Below are 12,876 nucleotides of genomic sequence, written 5' to 3'. Positions count from 1 at the left end.
CACAGGGCGCCTGGCTGGCTCAGTCAGTAGGGCACATGACTCTTGATCTCGGGGTCATGAGTTCAAGCCTGATGTGGGGCATGGAGACTACTTAAAAAAAAAAATTGAATAAAAAAAAAACGGAAACGAACATGCTGAACTCATAGAAACAGAGAGTAGAGGGGCACCTGACTGGCTCAGTCAATGAAGCATCTGACTCTTGGTTTCGGCTCAGGTTGTGATCTCACGATTTCATGGGTTCGAGCCCCGAGTCAGGCTCCGGACAGTGTGGAGGTTGCTTGGGATTCTCTGTCTTCCTCGCTCTCCCCCACTTGCACTGTTTTTGTCTCTCTCAAAATAAATAAATAAAACAAAAAAGACGTATATAGAAACAGAGTGGTGGTTACCAGGGCTGGGAGGGGGGGCGGGGAATGGGGTTACAGGGTATAAACTTCCAGTCATGAGGTTAAGTTACTGGGAGCTAACGTACAGCATAGTGATAATAGCTAATAATGGTGTGTTAGGTACTTGAAAACGGCCAAGCGGTAAATCTTGAATATTCTCACCACAAAAAGGAAATGGTAATTGCGTGACGTGCTGGAGGTATGTGGTGATCATGTTATAATATACAAGTGTGTGAATTAACACGTGGTACACCTTAAGTGTCATATTTCAACTCTATCTCAATAAAGCGGGGGGGGGGGTGGGGAACAACAAAAAATATTGGAAACAAAAACCTGCATAGCTGTTGGGGCGCCCGGGTGGCTCGGTGAAGCGTCCGACTCTTGATTTCGGCTCAGGTCACGATCTCGTGGTTTGTGGGATCGAGCCCCGTGTCTGGCTCGGCACTGACAGCAAGAAGCCTGCTTGGGATTCTCTCTCTCTCTCCCTCTCTCTGCCCCTCCCCTGCTCATGCATGCTCTCTCAAAATAAATAAACATTAAAAAAAAAATTAAACCCTAATTACACCTACCTTAAAAAAATGTCATAACTGTCGACAGGGAGACAAAATTATCCTTTGTATATGCGCTAAGTTTTACCTCAAAACTGCATGGAAATAAAATGAACAACAACAACCAAAAAAGGTGGACATAATAATGAATATTTTCCAATGACAAACCAGAACCAGATAATAAATAGGAAAAGCACTTCCATTCATAATAGCAACAAAAAAAGCACTCACGAGATACTCAAGAATTATCTTTCGTAGGTGGGCATGTGAAATTGTATCAATAGCTAACATTGACCGGGCTTGCAAGCCCTGTGTGAGATCCTTTACTGGGGATAAGTTTGGTTTTCACCATCTGCCTCCCCATCACTGTCAGTCTTTGTGACTCCAGTGTGCTCAATAAACAAACAGAGATCTGGGGCGCCTGGGTGGCTCAGTTGGTTCAGCGCCCCACTTTGGCTCAGGTCATGATCTCACGGCTCATGAGTTCGAGCCCCGTGTCGGGCTGTGTGCTGACAGCTCAGAGCCTGGAGCCTGCTTCGGATTGTGTGTCTCCCTCTCTCTCTGCCCCTCCCCTGCTCACACTCTGTCTCTCTCTCTCTCTCTCTCTCTCTCTCTCTCTCTAAAAAATAAACAAAATAGGGGCACCTGGGTGGCTCAGTCGGTTGGGTAGCCGACTTCAGCTCAGGTCATGATCTCACGGTTCATGGGTTCGAGCCCTGCATCAGGCTCTGTGCTGATGGCTCGGAGCCTGGAACCTGCTTCGGATTCTGTGTCTCCCTCTCTCTCTGCCCCTCCCCTGCTCACACTCTGTCTCTCTCTCTCTCTCTCTCTCTCTCTCTAAAAAATAAACAAAATAGGGGCACCTGGGTGGCTCAGTCGGTTGGGTAGCCGACTTCAGCTCAGGTCATGATCTCACGGTTCATGGGTTCGAGCCCTGCATCAGGCTCTGTGCTGATGGCTCGGAGCCTGGAACCTGCTTCGGATTCTGTGTCTCCCTCTCTCTCTGCCCCTCCCCTGCTCACACTCTGTCTCTCTATCAAAAATAAACAAACAAAAAAAAAGAACGGAGATTCTAAACTATGTTTGATGGATTTTATTAGGCTCTTCTAGGTGGATTTGACTTAAAGGTTACAACTTGTCTAGTGGAGGCCAGTAATCCCTTTGTTTTTTAGGGAACCCCAAGAGCTGTGGGAAGGAGGAAAGGTTGGAAGGGAAAGAGGGATGAGTGGAGGGACGACAAGAGACTCAAGGGGAGAAGAAATGGCCGAAGGGGAACGGCAAGTGTGTGTGACCTGGAGAGCAGCGGCCCTCAGAAGCACCCAGTGTTGCCTGCACCGGCCTCTCTGTCCATGATGACAGTCCACGCTTGGTCCTTTGTCCAGTCCTCCCGTCCTCCCTCGGCCTTGCTCTCGTAAACCTGGTGCCTTTCCCCCGACACGAGTTTCTGAGCTTGTCGAGGGCACAGGCTGTCTTCCCTGTTGGCTCCCCTGGTACCATGGACTGAATTATCCCCCGCACCCCCGTGCCTCCCCCAGTTCCCGTGTTAAAGCCCTAACCCTCAAGGGGATGGCATTTGGAGGTGGGGCCTTTGGGAGGGAATTCGGTTTAGATGAAGTCGTGAGACTGGAGTCCTCACGATGGGGTTAGTGCCCCTGTGAGGAGACAAAGGGGGACCAGAGCTCTGTCCCTGCCCCATGGGGACACAGAGAGAAGGTGACTGGCGAAAGAAGGTGATTTTACTAAAGCACGGGGACAGGACGTGTGGGCAGAAAGAGCTGCTCTGGGGAAGGTGATGGGAGAGACCCTCACCAGGAACGAATCTGCCGGCACCTTGTTCTTGGACTTCCCAGCCTCCAGACTGTGAGCAGCAAACACAAATTGTGAAGCCAGTCAGCGTGTGGAGTTTTGTGAGAGCAGCCTGGGCTGACTAAGACATGCGGGGTTCTCGGGGACCACATGTTTAATAGGGGTCCCCATGAGGGGTGCTGTTGAGATCACAGCAATACGGACTTTGTGTTGGAGAGATGGTGGCCGGGGGGGGGGGGGGCTGGCTGCTGTATTTGGTAGAGTGTGCGACTCTTTTTTTTGGTCAGTCACTCAAGCGACTAAGCCACCCAGGTGACACTCTGGGTGTGGGGCGGACAAAGAAGCGGGGCCCCCACGGCTGGGGCGGACCGGGGACCCTGACTCGGCTGCTCCTACCACTCCACGATGTGAGCGCCAGACCCAATCACAGCCCTGCCCTGCGAACTGGTGTTCGGGAGGAGAGCGGCAGTGTGAGGCTACCCTGGGTAGGACGGAGCCCCTCGGCGATGTCAGCTGTGAACCGAGACCTGAAACCCAAAGGGCGGGCACGGGAAGTAACCGGCAGTGAGCACAAGGGCTGGGGTGAGCCGGGCACCCTCGATCGGGACGGGAGAAGGCCGGCGGCGGATGCGGAGCCGCGGCCCGAGCCGCTCGCCCCGCACTCTCACCCGGGGTCCCTCCCGCGAGCAAGCCCCCCGGACCTCCGGGCGGACGGCCTGCCCGCTCCCGGGCCCCCGGCGCTCAGGGAAGAGGGCGGCGGGCCGAGGGCCGAGGGACGCGGGAGGCGCAGCCGCCCGCTCGGGGCGCAGGTGCACGCGGGGGGAACGACGGCGGCGCGCAGAGCGGCCGGCCCCGCGGCGGAAGTGCGTCCCGGGGGCCGCTCTAGGACGGCCGGAGGACCCGGCTCGTCAGTGACCCCGCGCCAGACGGGAGCGCCGTCGCGCGCCGGGCGTCTGCGGGCAGCCGCGCCGGCGGCGGCGGGGAGGCGGGGCGGGGCGCGCGCGCGGGTGGAGGGCAGGGCCGGCGCAGCCGGGGCGGGGAGGGGGGCGGGCGGGCCGACCACCCGTTCCTCCGCCGAGGGAGACGCGCGCCGATTGGCCGAGCACGCCGGAAGTGGAGGCGGCCGCCGCGGTCGCCCGTGAGACCGAGATCGCGGCGGCGGGGAGCTCGGGGCCTGGCGAGAGCGGGGCGAGCGGAGCGCGGCGGGGCGGGAGCGGCCGCGGTGAGACACCTACCCCCTCCCCCACGGCGGCGCGGGGCGGCGCGGGGTGGGGCGGGGCGGGGGGCCGGTCCCTGGACTGCGGCCCGCGGACCGAGCGGACGCGCCACACCGAGGCCCGGTCCCGACCCCAGCTGGACGCGTGACCTTGGGCTCTCTGCTTCCCCCGTCCCCCCCCCCCCCTACGAATTTCCCCGCCTGTTCAGGGAGGACCGTCCCCGTGCGGGTCGCGTTCCAGTCGGGCGCGGGTGGGGCCGCCGCCCCCACCCCCTCCCTCTTCCCCCCTCCCCCCCCCCGAGTGAGCGGCGGGGACGCGAGGGCCGTCAGGTCACCCCGAAGGGCCCCGCGGCCGCCTGCGCCCCGGCTCGGCTCACCGGGCCCTGGCGTCCGGGGGTTGGTGGGGACCGGGGAGAGTAGGGAGACCGTGCTTTAAATCCCAAATCCTCCGGACCGGGAGAAGGGGCGTGGATTTACAAATAGTGATGGGCGTCGGCTGTGTGTCGGCACCGTTCTAGGCTCTTGGGATACAAAAATGAATGAAGTCTCCGGTTAGCCCTCAAGGGTGTCACAGGTTCGTTGTGTAGATGAAACGTCTGTACAAATTCATGTAACAGAGGTGTTTCCCAGCTCCCCGAAACGTGCTGGGCGCTGGGAGTCCCAGGATGCATAGAACAGCGGCCTTGCTCAGGGGCGAAAGAAACAATGATCTGAGGTCACTGCTCCAAGATGAAGGAGGCTTAGGGGCAGGGAAGGAAATGGGCTCTCTGTGCTGGAGCGGAGTCTCGTGGATGTTTGTGAAGTGCCCGAGGTGGGCAGTAGCATTCCAGGAAGTGGGAATAACTTTCCAAGTGCAGAGAAGCCTTAAAGAATGGGAAGTGTTTGAGCTGCAGGGCCCTGGGCAGGACTACAGCTTCCAGGGGTCACTGGAGAGCGTGGGCCAGGAAATGGGAAGGGGCCGGGCCTGGGGGCCACGTTGGGAAGTTTTTATTATATAGGTCATGGGGGAACAGTGAGCAGGAAGCCACATGGTAATTAGAGTGCGGAGAAAGAGGTGAGTGAAATGCAATTCAGAGGTCCAAGGGAGAACCTTCCTTCCAGAAAGTGTTAGTGAAGACTGGGGAGAGGAGTTGGTCCTTGCAGTCAGTTGATAGATAACGAAAGCTTTCGAGGACCTGGCCTTTCAGAAGTTCTAGGGGAAAGGTGTGTCCGTTAAGATGTTTTTGTCTGTAGTAACGACCCACAGTGGCTTAAACATACGCGGGTGCACAAATTCTCATAATCGGAAGTCGAGAAGTAAGACGCTTGCAGGATTGAGGTAGTCTAGTGGCCCTCGCTCCACTGGCCCTCAGTTTCCTTAGCTCTCCCTGCCTTCATCCAGGAGCTGGTAGGGAAGTGACAGCAGCAGCTCCAGGCGGCCACGTATAGAAGTCTCGCTGTGGCTGTGTCGCGACGGTCGGAACTGTTCCCAGGAGCCCCCAGCAAACTTCCTCCGCATATGGTTGACCCAGATGAAGGCATATGGACGTTCCTGAACCAGTCCCTGCCGTTGTGAGCAGTCACTGGCAGGGGAGATGCTATTGCTTTGACTGGGTTAACTCAGTGGGGGCTCAGTCCTGGAGCCCCTCGCTGAGGTCAGACCTGCAGAGTGTGTGTGTGTGGGGGGGGGGCAATGTCAACCTCTTTGCTCAAATGCTCCTTTAAATAACTTGAAAAGCTTTGCGTTCCCCATACTATTTGTAAGTCGGCTTCCAAAATATTTCATCGTACATTTGAACAGTTGAACAAGTGATTGTCCACGTGGGGTGGTACAGGTGCGGGTTCTGTGGATTCTGACACTGCGAGGAGCTGGGCGATGGTGGCTGTAGGACAGAGGAGGGTGACAAGGGGAGACCGGAGAGGGGCTGCGGGTAGACAGGGACTCAAGTACCTGCTTGTGGCACTTGCTCTCGGCCAAGTATTGGAGACAGAGTTGTTTTTTTTTGTTTGTGTTTTTTTTTAACGTTTATTTATTTTTGAGACAGAGAGACAGAGCATGAACGGGGGAGGGGCAGAGAGAGAGGGAGACACAGAATCAGAAGCAGGCTCCAGGCTCCGAGCCGTCAGCCCAGAGACCGATGCGGGGCTCGAACTCACGGACCGCGAGATCGTGATCCGAGCTGAAGTCGGACGCTTAACCGACTGAGCCACCCAGGCGCCCCTGGAGAGAGAGTTTTTTAAGACCGTCCTGCCAGTTCACATGGTGCCGTGGATGAAGAAGTAGCTGAATTCTCTCAGTGGATCCTTACAGTTGTATAGATACATACTTGGCTGTAATTCCCAAAGAGTTCAACAGAAAGGAGAAATCCAGCTTTTGGGTGGCTGTTCTTCCCCATGGGAAAGCCGGAGGAGGTGCTGGCAGTGGGTGAGGGGGGAAGATGGCAGGTCATTTCGAGGGGCAACACCAAGCGCTTCCCAGACTCGGGGCTTCCTATAGGAGATCAGCTTCCTTCCGGGTGTAGGGTGTAGGGAGATGTTGGCGGAGAGGGGGAGGGGAGGGGAGGGGAGAGGCCCAGGCGGGGCGGGGCTGGCGGCCACCATCCTGTGCGTGCCTGTGGGTTGGCCCAAGTCACCGGGTCCCCTTCCCTCACCACACGTCCCTGGTCTCTCCTCCTTGTCGGCGTCTTCATTTCTTCTGTGACGTCGTCTCGCCGCCTTCTTAACCTGACTCCACTGGCACCGTCCCTTCTAACGTAAACACGTTCAGGGCTCTCCCGTCGGCGAACACCCTTGCCTTTTCACACTAGTGCCCATCGTGTTCCTCTCCTTTCATCCGGACTTTTTTTTTTTTTTTCCTTTAACGTTTGTTTATTTTTTTTTAATTTTTTTTTTCAGCGTTTTTTTATTTATTTTTGGGACAGAGAGAGACAGAGCATGAACGGGGGAGGGGCAGAGAGAGAGGGAGACACAGACTCGGAAACAGGCTCCAGGCTCTGAGCCATCAGCCCAGAGCCTGACGCGGGGCTCGAACTCACGGACCGCGAGATCGTGACCTGGCTGAAGTCGGACGCTTAACCGACTGCGCCACCCAGGTGCCCCAACGTTTGTTTATTTTTGAGAGAGAGACAGAGTATGAGCTGGGAAGGGGTGGGGAGAGAGGGAGACAGAATCCGAAGCAGACTCCAGGCTCTGAGCTGTCAGCGCAGATCTCGGCGTGGGGCTCGAACCCACGAACCATGAGATCATGACCTGAGCGAGGTCGGGTGCTTAACTGACTGAGCCACCCAGGCGGCCCTAAGACTTTTTTTTTTTTTTTTTGAAAGAAGCAGCAGATTCATTGATCAGCTCACCACCTGGCGGCTTCTCCTGCCACAGTCTGTTGTCACAGGTCACCTGCGACCACCTAATTGTCCCAGGAGACGCTTTCCAGGTGGCCCTTTCTAATTCTCTCTGCCAATGCTCTGCTGACTTCTAGAACATGGTTCCAGTTCTTTCCTCCTTCACTAACCGTTCTTTCTCTTGTCGGTGGGCCCCTCTTTCCTCTACTCACCCCTTTATCGTTAGGGTCCAGCAGGAAGCCACTCACTCAGATTGGGATAAGTGAGGAAGGTTACTTGCAAAGAGGTTAATGACACGGTGGAGGTGTGGGCAGGGTATCGAGGAGCCTGGCGATGGCAGCCCCGGAGGGGTCGCTGCCCAGGCCTCAGGAGACCGGAGGCGGGAGAGGGCATTGAACCTGGGCCGTGAGACGACTGGGTGGCCGAGAAGCGCTGCCGTCTGGTTGAGGGACGCCGGCCCCAGGTGGCCTCGTGGGGAGGGACCAAGGGAACGGACACCCTGACCTTACTCCTCCCCGCTCTGGTCTCCCGTGGGGGCTCCCCATCGGCGGAGCACAGCTGGAAGCGGGGGGCCCCCTGACGTTTGCCGCACAGCTTAGCCTTGTAGGGCGGAGAAGGGGGGGAAGCTCTGGAGGGAAAGACGAGATGACCGGGGTGGTCTTCAGAGTCAGCCCGGGCTCGCCAGGTTTCTGCGTGTCTGCGGCTGCTCGCACCCTCCTCACGCCCCCTGCGCCGGCACCGTCAGCTCCGGGGCTCTGGGCTGACCAGGCTTTAGACCAGGACCTCTTAATGGATTCTTGGATGATACTCTGAATGGGAGTCTTGAAGCTTCTCTTGTGCAAAACAGAGCTCCTCCGTCCCCCTCCCTCCTAAACGAGCTGCTCCTCCAGTCTCCCCAGCCTCGGGGGCACCGTTTCTGACATAAAGGGAGACCCGGGCGTCACCTTGGACTCCTCCCTCTTCCCTCCACCTGTATCCACTCCAGTCACCTCTTACGGGATCGGACCTCCGCTTCACTGCCTCTACTGTTGCTGCCCTGGTGAGGTCGCGTGCCCCTCGCCTTGGTGATGGCCTCCACCTTCTCCCTGCTCTCCCCGTGCCCAGGCCCGCTGCCTTCTAGTCGGTCCACTCATTGGCCGTTGGCGTGCCTCTGCCTGAGATGCTCATCTGACCACGGGCCGTGTCACTGCTCGGCTTAGAAACCGTTCCACGACCCTGCCTTGTCTTTAGGCGACAGTCCCATAGCTGCGCGTTCCCCCTGGAGAATCACCCTCCGCAGAGAACACGTTTACTGACGGAGGCCTGCGCTCCTCAGGTTGGCTGTGGGGCATAGCTCGGTGCCCTGGACCAAGGACCAGTGCAGCATCAGCTCTGGTGAACACCTGGAAGGAGGCTAGCCCGTTCTCCTAGCGTTTGGAGCTCAGTCCTGTGACAGGGACAGCTAAATCCCCAGGGCCTTTGTACTAGGCAGAGATAGGTTTGGCTTCATAAAACCAAAACAAAAAGCCCTAATGGCTTAAGGGAGGGGAACGCTCGTTTCCCTCTCAGATAAATAAGTCCAGAGGCAGGCCTTCCACGGCTGGCATGTCAGCTCCGAAGAGTCGTCAGGGACCCAGATCCTTCTGGCTCTGGGCTGGCCGTAGGGTAAGCTGGTGTGCTCGCGTCCCAGAGGGCGCTCTGCCCCACGCACAGCGTGGAAACGCGAAGAAATGCATCCCTCACCCCTAAGGAGACTTCCCAGAGCCCCGTGTACTTTTGTCTGCATTTTACTGTCACACCTGCCAGGATTTGGTCACGTGCCCACACCCAGCCGCAAAGAAAGCTGAAGAATGTATTTCTTTAGTTAGATTCCGTGCTATGCTAAATGTTGCTGATGAGGTGGGCAAGAATAGATATCGGGTAATAACTAAAACTTTTGCCACAGGCTTTTAGCAGTTTAAAAAGTATAGGCCTTGGGGCGCCTGGGTGGCGCAGTCGGTTAAACGTCCGACTTCAGCTCAGGTCACGATCTCGCGGTCCGTGAGTTCGAGCCCCGCGTCAGGCTCTGGGCTGACGGCTCAGAGCCTGGAGCCTGTTTCCGATTCTGTGTCTCCCTCTCTCTCTGCCCCTCCCCCGTTCATGCTCTGTCTCTCTCTGTCCCAAAAATAAATAAAAACGTTGAAAAAAAAAATTTAAAAAGTATAGGCCTTGAGATCTAAAAAAAGCATTAGGAAACTCCTATAAAGAGGCCATTTATAAACCAATCTGTAAAAACAAAGAACATTGCTATATATAAAGACAACAACCAGTTAGGAAATGTAAGAAAACTCACGAAGAGGGAAGACGTACAACAGAGATGTGATGGATATAAAAACAAAAACATCAGGATACGTTTGGGAATTTTACAGAATTGTACTAAAATTGATCTGGAGAAGTAGGAGCATCTGGAAGCATCTGGAAAAGAAGACTGAGGCAGAACTTTGTCCAACATAGTGAAGAGTCCAGTAAAGCTACAGTAGGTTGAGGCTGTGGTACCAGGGAAGGAGTAGACAGGTCCTGGAACTATATGGCATCCAGACGTTGACCCCAACATCGACCTCTGGGCTGTGGCATGGCAGCATCTCGCATCAGTAGGGAAGAGAACGGTAGGCCTGGACGCAACGCGCTGACCGTCTGGAGAGGATTAAGCTGGACACGACTCCACCCGATGTAAGGGAGCCAGGAGGACTTCCTTTGGTTCTGGGGCTGGCCCGGCCACTGTCCCCTTTTGGATGGTCAGCCCCGGTTTCCAGTGCCCCGTAGCATAGACCTGGTGAGCGCCGCCGTGCTGCGCTAAGAAGGGTTCCTCTCTCAACCCCACACTTAACTTGCGTCACTTGGTCCTTTCCGCCCCTTGCCCCAGCCTTTTCCGTAGACCCATCTAGAAACGCGGCCGCCTTCCCTGTGTACCTTCCTTCCCAACCTCCGCAGCCTCTGCAGGCGGCTGTCCTGAAGCATCCCTTTACCGGCCACACCCGATCTCTGCCCTCCCCTCTCTTCCTCTGACGGTTGGGCCAGTGTCTGCCGTGGGTTTAGTGCGGCCACCCGCCTCCCGAGTCCCTGTCTTCGGGGTCGGGGCGCCCTGTCCTCTCACCAGACCCTCGGGCTGGAGCTCCCGGCCGCACCAGCTTCGGCCACTTCACGTGCCTGCCCTCTGTCATTTCAGATCGTGACATGGGGACTGAGCACACGGAGATCATTCCCAAGGAGGAAGTTTGCGAAGAGCCCGAGCCCCCCGGGGCGGCCGACGAGGGCCGGCAGTTCGGAGCGGACGCGCGGGCGCGGCCCCCGGGAGAGTCCGTGGACGCGAGCGTGGCGCCCGGGTCTTCTCGGGGCGGTGGCGTCGCGTCGGGGCTGATGGCCGTCAAGAGGTCCCCGTCCAGCGAGAGGCTGCAGGAGGACCCGGCGAGCGAGGGCGGCCGCGGCCGCGGCCCCGGCCCGGCGGCCCCGCCTCCGTCACCGGGGGCCCCCGCGCCGCAGAGGAGCCCCGTGCGGGAGAAGCCCCACACGTGCAGGGAGTGCGGGAAGGCCTTCAACCAGAACTCGCACCTGACGCAGCACCTGCGCGTGCACAGCGGCGAGAAGCCCTTCCTGTGCGGCGAGTGCGGGAAGCCGTTCGGGACCAACTCCAGCCTCCGGCGGCACCTGCGCATCCACGCGGGCGAGAAGCCGTTCGCGTGCACCGAGTGCGGCAAGGCGTTCATCCAGAGCTCGCACCTGGTGCACCACCACCGCATCCACACCGGGGAGCGGCCCTACCGCTGCGGCGAGTGCGGCAAGGCGTTCAGCCAGAACTCGGCCCTGCTGCTGCACCAGCGCATCCACACCGGCGAGAAGCCGTACGCGTGCAACGAGTGCGGCAAGGCGTTCCGCGTGAGCTCGCAGCTCATCCAGCACCAGCGCATCCACACGGAGGAGCGCTACCACGAGTGCGGCGAGTGCGGCAAGGCCTTCAAGCACAGCTCGGGCCTCATCCGCCACCAGAAGATCCACACCGGCGAGAAGCCCTACCTGTGCGGCGAGTGCGGCAAGGGCTTCGGCCAGAGCTCCGAGCTCATCCGCCACCAGCGCATCCACACGGGCGACAAGCCGTACGAGTGCAGCGAGTGCGGGAAGACCTTCGGCCAGAACTCGGAGATCATCCGGCACGTGAGGATCCACACGGGCGAGAAGCCGTACGTGTGCGGCGAGTGCGGGAAGGCCTTCCGCGGCAACTCGGAGCTGCTGCGCCACGAGCGCATCCACACGGGCGAGAAGCCGTTCGAGTGCCCCGAGTGCGGGAAGGCCTTCCGGCGGACCTCGCACCTCACGGTGCACCGGCGCATCCACCGCGGCCACAAGCCGCACCAGTGCGCCGAGTGCGCGCGCACCTTCTGGGACGGCTCGGAGCTGCTGCTGCACCGGAAGGTGCACACCGGCGAGAAGCCGTACGAGTGCGACCGCTGCGGGAGGCCGTTCGGCCAGCTGTCGCAGCTGGCGCTCCACCAGCGGACGCACACGGGCGAGAGGCCGTTCGAGTGCCAGCAGTGCTCCCGGACCTTCAGCAGGAGCTCGCACCTGCTGCGGCACCAGAGCGTGCACTGCGCGCAGTGAGCCCGCGCCGGCCGGCCGGCGCGCCCCCGCGGCCCCTGCTGCGGAGCCGGCTGGAGAGGAGGGCGCGCTTCTGCGGGCTGTCCGCGGGGGAGCTGCGGGGCGCCGGCCTGGACCGCCAGGGCCGTTTCGGCCCTTCGTGGTCCTCCGGCCCTCCCCCCCCCCCCCCCCCCCCCCCCCCCCCCCCCCCGCGGATCCCACGACGTTCGGGTGCGGACTGGCCATCGAGTCCAGATTGTTACCTTCCGGGGAAGACGGAGGCCCGCCGTGCCGCCACCGCCCCCACGCGGCCCAGCGGACGTGCGGAAGGTTCCCCCGGCGGCGTCAGAAAGACGCCGCGGGCACCCGTCCTGGCACCCACTGCTTCGCGCTGCCGTAATCCAGCCCTCGTCTCTTAGCTTCAGACCCTTCCGCGTGTGCCATGAAGTTTCCCGGGAAGATGGCAGCGTTGCTGGAGAGCGGGAGCCCGTCGTTGGTCTGCGGGGGAGTCGGCCCGGCCCAGCCGTTTCCGGGACTGTGAGGGATAGGCCCTCGGCGTCCGGAGGAGCTGCGTGGCAGGCCAGGGGCCAGCCGAACCGCAGAGGCCAGGCTGCTCCGCAGCTGTACCCCCACCCCCCCGCCCCAGGGGCTCCTCGGACAGACTGCTCCCGGGAGCCCTGCCGTGTTCCCTGTGGGCCCAGCTCCCGCCACCGGGCCGTCCCAGATCAGGCGGCAGCAGACAGGACTGTGCACTTGGGCCCCGGCCTCGGTGATGTGCCGCCGGGCCTGACTGGCCGGCGCCTAGGCCCTCACGGCCTGGATCCCTGTGCGGGGGGCCTCGCTGGTGAGGGGGGGGGAGGCTCCCCACAGTTTGCCCCCATCCCGGGAGCTCCCTGGTAGTCTCCCCGTGACTTTTCTGTGCTCTCCTGCCTATCGTTTCTTCCCTGAGAGATGCACGCCGTCCATTTTCCGCACGTCCCAGTGTGCCAGGCGCTGGCCGGGTGGCGATGGGAAGCCCG

The 12,876-nt window shown here is 59.5% G+C and overlaps 1 protein-coding gene across 1 annotated transcript; it reads left to right on the top strand.

The window, feature by feature from the left end:
- Positions 1–3,243: 3,243 nt before the first annotated feature.
- ZFP3 (ZFP3 zinc finger protein) lies at positions 3,244–12,045 on the top strand. Its single transcript, XM_030296273.1, has 3 exons — positions 3,244–3,722; positions 3,817–3,959; positions 10,455–12,045. Exons 1-3 carry the CDS (start codon positions 3,244–3,246, stop codon positions 11,879–11,881), a joined length of 2,049 nt encoding a protein of 682 aa, XP_030152133.1. The 3' UTR covers positions 11,882–12,045.
- Positions 12,046–12,876: the final 831 nt, after the last annotated feature.

Source organism: Lynx canadensis, chromosome E1 (genome assembly GCF_007474595.2).
Source record: "Lynx canadensis isolate LIC74 chromosome E1, mLynCan4.pri.v2, whole genome shotgun sequence".
Classification (NCBI taxonomy): Eukaryota; Metazoa; Chordata; class Mammalia; order Carnivora; family Felidae; genus Lynx; species Lynx canadensis.
This window is presented reverse-complemented; position numbering and strand designations above follow the sequence as displayed.

Coding starts and splice junctions, on each gene's coding strand:
- ZFP3 (XM_030296273.1), top strand. CDS start 3,244: ATGTCAGCTGTGAACCGAGACCTGAAACCCAAAGGGCGGGCACGGGAA. Junction 3,723..3,816: donor GCGCCGGCGGCGGCGGGGAG/GCGGGGCGGGGC, acceptor TCCTCCGCCGAG/GGAGACGCGCGCCGATTGGC. Junction 3,960..10,454: donor GCGGGGCGGGAGCGGCCGCG/GTGAGACACCTA, acceptor CTGTCATTTCAG/ATCGTGACATGGGGACTGAG.